Here is a 10,258-nt window from a genome sequence, read left to right as displayed (position 1 = left end):
AAGTTGCTGGGAAATCTTCAATAGTGTTTTTTAAGTGCAACAGGTCCTGAATGGAATAGGCCTAGTCTTCCTGCCCCATATTTTGTTACACCAATAGAAGTGTAAACCTATCATCCACATCTAACATCTAATCTAAATATTAAAGCGGGATCATAGGTAATTCAAAATCAGCATGCCAGCACTTTAGGTAGATAATGTGGTGTCTTAATCAAAGTAAACCCAAAGCAGAAAGAAAGAAAGGAAGAAAGAAAGAAAGAAAGAAAGAAAGAAAGAAAGAAAGAAAGAAAGAAAGAAAGGAAAGAGGCAGCTTTCTCTCTAAGTTTCCATTGAAAATGGAAACAAAGGGGGTGGGATATCAAAGAAACTGTCATTTTCCAGAACATCTATTATTCTACATGGATTCTGCAGACTAAGCTTGTGTAAATGTCATGACAGCGTCATTAGCAAACAGTGGGCCAGTTCCCAAAGTCACATCCACTTCAGGAGCTGAGCACCCCGAGACAGCAAAACCCTCAACAGCAAATGCTATGCTTCCCCAGCAAAAACTACAAGAAAAAAAAGAAAGAAAGACAATTAAGGCTAGTGGGCCTGCCGACCAGAACTCCAGGACCCCAGAGACAGACAGTGAGTGGGCAGAAGAATCCATGTGTCAAGATGGCCCTGGGTGAGTCACAACAGGAAGTAAAAGCCCGTGTGGAAGGACTTAGAAGGAACCTCTTCACTGATACGCTTCACCTGTTTCTTTTCCTGTTGCCATGACAATATGCTGACAAGAGTATTTTAAGTGCTGGCATCATGTTAGAGGGCCTGTAGGGGGGGGGGGGGCGGAAACAGGCCGACTAATCATTTACCCTCTCTCCTCCTTAACTAACTCATCATTAACCAGTTCTCTAATCTCTGTCAAGAACAGCTAAAGTGCATTGAAGTGATATTTTTTTTTTCAAAGCTGATTGCTAGGCCACTCCTCAGCCTCCCCCTTCTCACTCCCTCTCTAACCACAGACATGTATGTGTCCTGCTCCTCCTCAGCCCTGTCTCCCATCACTCACTGACTGCCCCTACCTACCCTGATGGTGCTGTCACATCCCCTCTAACCAGACCAGAAACACCCACTTAGTACATCTGGCCAAGGCTGAACATAGCACACAAAGCAAAACTAAGATGCATTTCAAAATGGCAGAATGGGGTCATAAAGCTACTGCTACCAGGAAGCAGGGGATACCCAGGAGAAGGGCGCTTCCCTAATGATGTGACTCCAGAGGAAACCCCTCCTGAGCTGCAGACTTGGTGCCATTTCATATAACATATTGTTCATAATACCACTGCGATTGCAGCTCCAGAAGAAGATAACTGGAAGAAGAAATAAGAAAGAAGCAGAACGGGAGTTGGGGGAAGGAAGGAAGCAGAGGGAAGGAAGGGGGGAGAAAAAGAGGAATACAATTTAGCTTTAGGAAAAGGGGGAACCTATGGAATAGCTACCCCAAACAGAAGTCTGGGCTCCATCTGAGCTCTTTTTAAATCTCAGTTTCGGATGAAAGGGCTATTAGATGCAAGCCAGCCCTAAAAGCCCTCCACGGAGAGGGTGTGGTTGAGCTCGTACGAGTTGCTCTCCTCTTCCTCCAGAAGCAGCTTGTCAATGGTCAGGGAGCTGATGGCTCTTCTGGGATCATCCATGTCCTGAAGGACTGGCTCTGGGATAGAGATGGGGAGCTGGACAAACTGGGGCCCAGACAGGGCTGGGGCCGAAGGTTGATACTGCAGACTGGAGGTGGGCAGTGTGGAAAGAGGCTGAGGCCACGGGAAGTAGGTGAGGGGCGCCTGGTGCTCTGGGCCCTCCAGCTGGGGCCCCACCGCGGGTGTAGCTGTGCTTCTTGGCTGTGACCAAAAACCAAAACAAACAAACAAACAAAAACACAGGAACCATGGTTAGCAGAACTGGGGTGCCCACCTGCATCCCTGCCCCATCAGAACCTCCCATTATACCCCACCTGCCCTTACTGGTATTACACTTAATAGAGCTCCACCTCCCCCTGCTCTGTCTCCTAGAAGAGGAAGCCTGCCAAGTTTCAGCTGTTCCCTCCTCCCCCTTCTAACTGTATACACAAGCTACTTCCCAACTTGGAAGCTTCGCTTTTTCATGAAAGAGGGGGCAGAAAATAATGATCTCATACCACCGAGGAAACTAAAGGCTTTATAGGTTTCATTGAATATAAAATATATTCCAATTGCAAAACAAAAACCCTTAAATGATGCAAAATATAATTTTGATATATAACGAGCCTGTCTTATAGCCTTGTAGCTGTTTCTTGAAGACAGCTACTATCTAGCTCACACAGAAAGGTGACAGGGACCCCTGTGGCGGTTTGAATAGGCATGGTCCCCACAGACTCATGAGTTTGAATGCTTGGCCCATAGGAAGTGCACAATTAAGAAATGTGTGATTGTTGGAGTATGTATGGTCTTGTTGGAGGAAGTGTGTAACTGTGGGGGTGGGCTTTGAGGTCTCCTTATGCTCAGACTATACCCAGTGGGGTACACAGTCCCCTTCTGCTGCCTGCAGATCCAGATGTAGAACCCTCAGCTCCTTCTCCAGCACCACATCTGCCTGCTTGCCACCATGCTTCCCACCATGATGATAATGGACTGAACCCCTGAAACTGTAAGCCAGCCCCAATTAGATGTTTTCCTTTCTACGAGTTGCCACACTCATGGGTGTCTCTTCACAGCGATGAAATCCTAAGAGAAGTTGTTACTGGGGACTGAGGTACTGGTCTGATGGGACTGACCATGTTTTTGTTTGAAAGGATGTGGACTCTGGAATTTAGATTAGAAAAGCAGTTAAATGTTTTAAATGGGACTTAATGGGTCATACAGTAAGAACATGAAGGACAGTAGTGCTGAGGGTTATTTGAACTGTTGGGGGCTGGCTCAAGAAGTTTCAGAGGAGAATTATTTCAGTATGTCGCCCAGAATTTCTTCTTGTGATATTTTGGTGAGCAATGTGGCGGCTTTTTGCCCTGGTCTGAAGAGTCTGCCTGAGGCTGAAGTGAAGCAAGTTAGATTAATTGCATTAGAAAAGAAAATCTCAAAACATTATAGTGTAGACTCTGTTCCGTTCACTCTTATGAAGAGTGTCTTGATGAAAAGGAGCAAGCTAAGCAAGAAAAAAGAGAAAATGTATGGTTCAAGGAGAAAGGGGTCACCAGGAAATGGAATGGAGCTAAATCCTGTGCTGACGGAAATAAACAGATCAAAGGCATTAAATGGAATCATGGAAGTGCTGACCCCAAGGCAAGATGCCACCCAGCTAAACTTCCATCTTGTGAAAAGAAATTAAAGAACAGTTTAGGTCCAGGTGTGATGGTGGCACATGCCTTTAATCTCAGTACTCAGGAGACAGATGTGCACATCTCTGAGATCTGTAGTGCAAGTTCCATGACAGCCAAGTTTAGGCAGTAAAGGAAAACATCGGAAACAGAATGCTGGTGAAGATATAAGTGAACAATGGGCCGTGTAGTTCTGGCTTTCAAGTTAAAAATAGAAAAAAAAATGGCGGAGGGGGTAATGAAATCTCCATCTGAGACTTAGGGAAGTTGCAAAGGCCAGTTGTGTGACAGGGGTGTCCCAGTCTAAAAGCCTAGAAAGGCCATGTGTGAAGCTATGAAGGTGAAGCCTGTGTTGCCTTAGAGACCTCAAGATGTTAGAGATGCAAGAGCTTTGGGATACCTACTGTGGAAAGCTGCTAACAGGAAATTAAACCAGCCCAAAATGAAGAAATGTGTTGCAGTCAACAAAGCTGAAAGGAGTTGTAGATCTGAAGAGTGCTTTGATGTCACACATGGAGATGCAGAGTTTGGGGTTTGCCCAGCTATTTTTCGGTTTTACTTTAGTCCAACATTTCTACACTGTGCTCTCTTTTGCAATAGTAATATATATCCTGTGCCATTATATGTTGGAAGTATGTGATCTGGTTATATATATATATATATATATGTTCATCTTTTATTTTATAGGTCATTACCGTTAAGGAATTAAATCTCAGAAGACATTTTGAACTCTGGACTTTTAGAAACTGTTGAGACTGTGATAATGTAGGTTTGTTTATATTAAGGTGATACATGATTGGACAGTGGAGAGGTAGGCAGAAAAGAGGCTGGAGAAGAGAAGAGGAGGCAGGAGGCAGACATCCCGGAGGCAATATGGAAGCTGATGTGTATGTTTCTCTCTGTGCATCTCTAGCTTGATGAGGTTGTTATGATTATTTCTAAGGGTTTCAATGGATCTAATTTATCTTTTCTGGATGGGCAGTTTATATCTTTGTTTGCTGGTTGTAAGCTTATTGTGTAGGGGTTTGTGGACTGGAAATTCAACATATAACCCTGCTTTGATAGGTTAATAGGTCTTGTTTTTACCGGGCTGTGGAGAATGTGAGCTAAGTTCTTGGCTGGTAGAGGAACAGCCAGAGCGAACAGTTCCAGTGTGGTGGCCTGCGTCTCCACTTGGGAACCAGGAGCCAAAGTTCCAGACTAAAAGAGAGACAGCTGAGGGAGGGCTGTGGGGAGACAGTATGTGTAAGCGATGGCTGAGATGGGCGGGTGAAATAAGCCACCTGGGAAGTGAACTGAGTGGAAGGGGCGGTTTGTGGATCTTGTGATAGTGTCTGGGTGCCCGGCTCCGCACCAGGGTGGCTCCCTCCATGTGAGACCGCGTTGCCGATAACAACAGAACATGGTATTATTTACCGCAACAGATTATGGGGCTTTCTAAAGTCCTACTACGTGCATTTTTTTATTATGTTGTGGCTATAACCCTATGGGGGCCAGAGAGTGGAACATGGAGATTTGAATAGGTATGACACCCACAGACTCCCATTTTGAATACTTGGCCATAGTATATGCACTATTAGGGGGTGCAGCCTTGCTAGAGTAGGTATGACCTTGTTGGAGACAGCGTGTCACTGTGGAGTCAGGCCATGAGGTCTCCTATCCTCACGCTATACCCACTATGGTTCACAGTCTCTTTCTGCTGCCTATGGACCAAAATGTAGAGACTCTTGGCTCCTTCGGTACCATGTCTACTTGCATGCTGCCATACTTCCCACCATAATGATAATGAACTAAACGTCTGAAACTGTAAGCCATCCCCAACTAAATGTTTTCTAAGAGTTGCCACATTCTTGGTATCTCTTCACAGCAGTGAAACCCTAAAGAATGTCTGACATTCTTAGATCCCCATGAGTTAACACAGCTCCCTCAGCTCTTGCCCTTCTAGTACTGACTAGTGCAGAAAGTCCAGCATTCCTGTGGTATGGGAACACTGTTGTACCGGCAGCTGTGGCCTCTTTCTGCTATTGCCTAGTACCTGCCCCTGCTCAATCCCCTCCCCCTGTCTCTGAGCTGCTCCCTGTGACGGGAACTATTCTCCCAAGCATTCTACAAACCATACATCACATTCAAATATCAGCTACTTGAAAAGACCTCAAGCCAGCAAGGCAAGGACTATGTCCCTATTATCTTTCCACAGCAAGTCAATGGATAAGGAAGCTCTGCATGGACAGAAGAAAGATAGATCCACCCCACCCCCCATTTTCTATCCCAATCCTCCTCTGTCCTCTCCCCAGCTGCCACTGCATCTTAAGAGTAAGTTGCTAGAGTCATTCGGGGAATAATTTTCATCCGCCTCCTGGAGAGTTTGTCACAACATGGGTCCTGATCCTAGAAGATTGGAGTAAGGCCCTGGATTCTGAAAGTCCAGTCAGCCCTCTGAGGATGCTAATGTAGCTGGACTACAGTTTGAGAAGCAAGGCTCTCTGAAGTTTTTATATTTGAACAATAAAACCGAGGACTCCCAACATGTAGGCTGGTGTGTATAACCCTACTACACAAATGGTTTCTTCTCTTTCAAGGTGAGTTCCTGCTCCTCAGCTTGGCTTCCTGAAGGCAGACAGGACCTGGGAGACCTTACTACCATTACTTCAAAAATCCACCTGGAAATCATTCACCTTTGGCTCCTCTACCTATACAGGCCAATGGCAACTGCTGGTTCCTTGCCAAGGGACAGAATGGCAGGTTTTATCGCTGCTGCTCAGGAATGCTGAGCCAGTAGCCCAAGCCGGCTTTGATGGGTTAATTTACAAAATGACAAAACAAATAATTTCTTGATAAATACAGATTTTTTTTTGATAGACGGAACCTTTAAAAGTAGAAGGTGCAGATGATAAGAGAGGATAAATAATGAACAGGTAGTGAGAAGACTGTGAACCACCATATTCTCCACCCCAGGTCCCCTGCTGTGGAAATCAGTTGTCTAGAGGAGGTGTTTAATTCACTCCTTCCTACTCACTGGCATCAAGATTTATCCCCAAATCACTTTGTTGGGTATCCAGGTGGGCATGGCCTGGGGGGGGGGGGGCTTTGCCAGGAAAGTGCTCTGAAGCAGAGAACAATGGCACTGGAGTGACCCCTGGATCTTAAAGGTAAACAGAGGGGACATGGGGACCTAAGGGGAGCTCCGCCACCAGGGTGGGATCTAAGACCACTAGGGAGGTTCCAGCTGTGCTGCCCATAGGCCCAGAGTGACACTGCTCAGCACTGCTTCCTAGGCCTTTTCTCCCCACAAGCATTTAAGGGTTCCCATTCTTTGGGAGACATAGCCACCCAGCATATAAAAGTATAACTCCTATCCTGTACTCTTCAAGAACGGGTGAGCTTCCTATCCTACCTGATACTTGGGGTACCCATTGTGGATGCTGCTGGCAGACTGTAGCCACGAGGCTAGTAACTAACGTTTAAGGAATGCTGTCTCTCTGCTAAACACAGTCCCATATGTACCAGCTCATCTGATTCCCATAACAAGCATCTTGTTAGTCTCTCCTGTCTTATAGATGAGGACTAATCACAGAGCTATGAAGAAAAGGGGGAAAGAAAGATATCCACAGGTCACTTGATGTTACAGCAAGAAATGGGGGGGGGGGGAAGAAATTACCATACAGGTGGGTCTGACCCAAAAGTAGCTTCCTCGACAACTAGGATTAACTTTTGCTCAGCTTAGAAGTATTACAGTAGTTCCCATTGCTAAGTGTACAACTACTCCATTCTTTATCTGAACTGACAAGAACCCAGACCCTACACAGATCTCACCTAATACTTCATCTGCTAAAATCTTCACTTACTGAGACCCACTGTTTCCAGAGTAGCTGGGGAGGTTTGGACTAGAAGCAACAGATCCTCCCAACCCACAGGAGGAAAGGATGTGACAAGTCAAGCATTCAGTGTTTTTGTGGAGGATGGATAGTGTCAGCCAACAGGAATAAGAGCAAGTCACCCTGGAGGATGCAGTGCACTTAGTTGACCCAGTAACCACGGAAATAAATAGACAAGAAAACAAGAGTCTTCTGAGAGGGTGCTATCAGTATTGGTGAATAGAGTTCGACTTTTGTGCAACATACCGTGACATTAGTGATGAGAGGTGGGGAAGCATAGGTCAACACCGAGGAGGGTCCCACCACTGTATAGCTGGGGCACACAGGCTGCACATACATGTCAGTAGAGTAGGGACAGCTGACAGCTTCATGGGACACATACTCCGTGTAAGGCGTCCACGGAGCCAAGGGCTGAAGAGTGGCCGGAGCTGGTTGGGAGAGCCAGCCAGCACATAATGTCCCTTCCTCTGTCACTGTGGAAGTAGAAACCTCCATGTCAAGACAGGAAGGACCTGTGGGAAAAAGGAAATTACAGACGTGCAGACTCCCCCAGAGGGGGGTTCCCAAAGACACCAAGACTGTGTAGGAGAGCTCTTACCCACTGTGCTGTAGGTTGCCAGGGGCTGGTGGGGCAGTACCACCTAGAATAGGGACAAGAAGACCAGAATGGGTGTTTATCTATCTGTAGCAAGCCCTCTCAAGGACTCTCAGGGTCCCAGGATAGGAGAACCATGGGGGAAAATACACCTCCCATCCCACACCCCAACCATCACCATCTGCCTTTTTGAGGGATTTGTACTTTGGTTTAGCAAGAAGGCTATACACTTAGAGAAACTTTATGAACTTCCAACTCACACTAGGGTGCGTACCATTGGCTCCCTGAAGCCTCATCCATAGATTTTTCCTATGTATAAAATCAAGAAGCCCTTCTATTCCCCTGACCACCCAACAAACCACCAGCTTATTGCATCTGGGTCTATCTTTGCCATGAATCCAATGCCTTCATGGCCCACAGATGATGTATGAGTTGGGAAGGACACTCTTGCCTTATCCCTCTGTCCACTCTGACAAATCCAACTGTGTGTGTGTGTGTGTGCGCACACACACACACACACACACACACACACACACTGCAGTCACACTGCCTATAGCAGCTCCTCACCGCCGTTGGTGGGCCAGCTGTCCCAGTGCTGGTATGACCACGCTTCCTTCTCAGTAGCTCCTTCACCGGCTCCTTGACTCGAACTCCCTGGTATGGCCGTGGAGGGGCAGGAGCTTGCTCTGGAGCTGTGGCTGTAAAGGAGAATGTCACTCGGACCCATGGCTCTTCTCAGATACCCCCAAACACAAAACGCCCACTTCCTCTCCTGGCCAACTCTCTACGTTGTACTTGAACTTGAGTCTCTGTGAGGCTTCCTAGAGTATTTCTCCCAAGAGTCTTTCTGTCCCCAACCATTCTGGGACCCTACTATATATATTTAAATAATTAAGCCCTCTCCCCTTTGTCTAAAACTGGCAGGACTTTTTAAAGGTATCAGAACCACACTTTTCTGATGCTATATAAACTGGCTCTAGCAAGATGGCCTGGTTACACACCTCTGCGTGCCCTTGCGTGTTTCACCTCTCAACTTTCATTGCTATTTCTCGTAGTCAGAATTCTGATCTGGGCTAAACTTCTCTGACCCTTGCAGGCCACAGGATTCCTACATCCACCTCTCCAACACATCTAGATCTGACTATCTTTCACATACGTGGCAGTAAGGGACGCCAATCAGCCAGAGAACTCTTGAGTCAGGTATAACTGGATTCCAGTCCCCTCTCAGTCACAGTCTAGCTATGGCATTTTATGACATCATCAAATTTATCTGATCCTGATAATCTGCAGTTTCTTATCAGATGGGTGTTGATGCAATTTGTTTTCACGTTTTCTTGTCTTGTTGGTGCTGTGGATATAACCCAGAACCTCAGACATGCTAGGCAAGTGTTCTACCACTGAGCTACAACCTCTGCCCCACGAATTCAATATATCTACAGCATGCTAGGTAACTAGTTATCCTTGATGAGGTGAATTTAAAATGTTTCCCACTAGATTATAAGCTTCTCAAGATACTGTGTTGTTTCTGCCCCATGGAGGGGTAAGCATGTCTAGACCCTCCACAAGCTTGGTCATGGCTGTCCATTAACTAATCAAGTGAGTGCTGCTTTCAAATGTCCTTCCTTTGGTCTTCCTTTCACTTCTCCTGGATCTTTAGGGTTAATTGACTGAGGGGGAAAAAACCTGTCTGCTAAGTCCTTGGCTCTCTTCAGTACATGAGACAAACACCCAACGCTGACTCATGTGTTCTAGAACTGGAGTATCCATCCACCTTGTGGCAGCGGGAACAATGTTTCCTTTCCCCTTTCTCAAGAAATCCAAGAAAGCAACAATTAAACCCAAGTGAGGGCATGGGGCTTGTCATTAGACAACCTACCCACTCAGATGGAAAGGTCTATGGCAGGTAGGCCAAGAGCTAAGTCATCCAAGATTAAGATGCAATGGTCTCTGGGACTCACACAAGAAGCCCATTATTCTCCACTGATAAGGGCCCAGGAACCCAGGCTTTGTATCAAAGGCCCGGAAGCCCTGGTATCTGTTCAACCCGGATCCTCAGGCCTGCCTTGACTGAACTTTGTTCAGTAAACACTCAGCTGATATTGCTAACAGTTGTGCCTCAGTCTGATTAAGTCCTCCTGCAAGATTCCTGGGCTCTCAGCACCAGCATGGTCCGATCTTGAAGGCCAGAAGGCAAAGAAGCCATGCATGGCCAGCAAGTAGAGAGAGAATGGGCCCCAGAGGCAGATGGTGTGAGTCAGGACCTAGCATCTCAATCTAGGATTGCTATGGTCTCTTCCCTGACCATGGAACAGAACCAACCAGAACTGGTAAAGTTACAGATACCCAGGGTCTCATCTCGTTCCCACAGAGTATGGTGTGGAGGATCCACTTAGGCCAAGGAGTCTGTCTGGATCAAAGGGCTTGCGGTATTTCTGAAGATGACTGGGGTTAAAGCTCTGATAC

General features: G+C 46.4%; 1 protein-coding gene across 1 annotated transcript in view; it reads right to left on the bottom strand.

Moving 5' to 3' along the window:
* Window positions 1-1,559: 1,559 nt before the first annotated feature.
* Window positions 1,560-10,258, bottom strand: part of POU2AF1 (POU class 2 homeobox associating factor 1) — a gene marked incomplete at both ends in the record, with an annotated part of 76,856 nt that continues 68,157 nt past the window's right edge. Inside the window, 4 exons of the mRNA XM_080930596.1 lie at window positions 1,560-1,874; window positions 7,447-7,712; window positions 7,799-7,841; window positions 8,363-8,493. Coding sequence (XP_080786722.1) covers window positions 1,560-1,874; window positions 7,447-7,712; window positions 7,799-7,841; window positions 8,363-8,493 — 755 coding nt within the window. The remainder of the gene's footprint in view (window positions 1,875-7,446; window positions 7,713-7,798; window positions 7,842-8,362; window positions 8,494-10,258) is intronic.

The sequence above is a fragment of the Micromys minutus genome (assembly GCF_963924665.1).
Source record: "Micromys minutus genome assembly, chromosome: 16".
NCBI lineage: Eukaryota > Metazoa > Chordata > Mammalia > Rodentia > Muridae > Micromys > Micromys minutus.
Note: the sequence above shows the minus strand (reverse complement) of the source record. Positions and strands in the feature narration are given on the sequence as shown.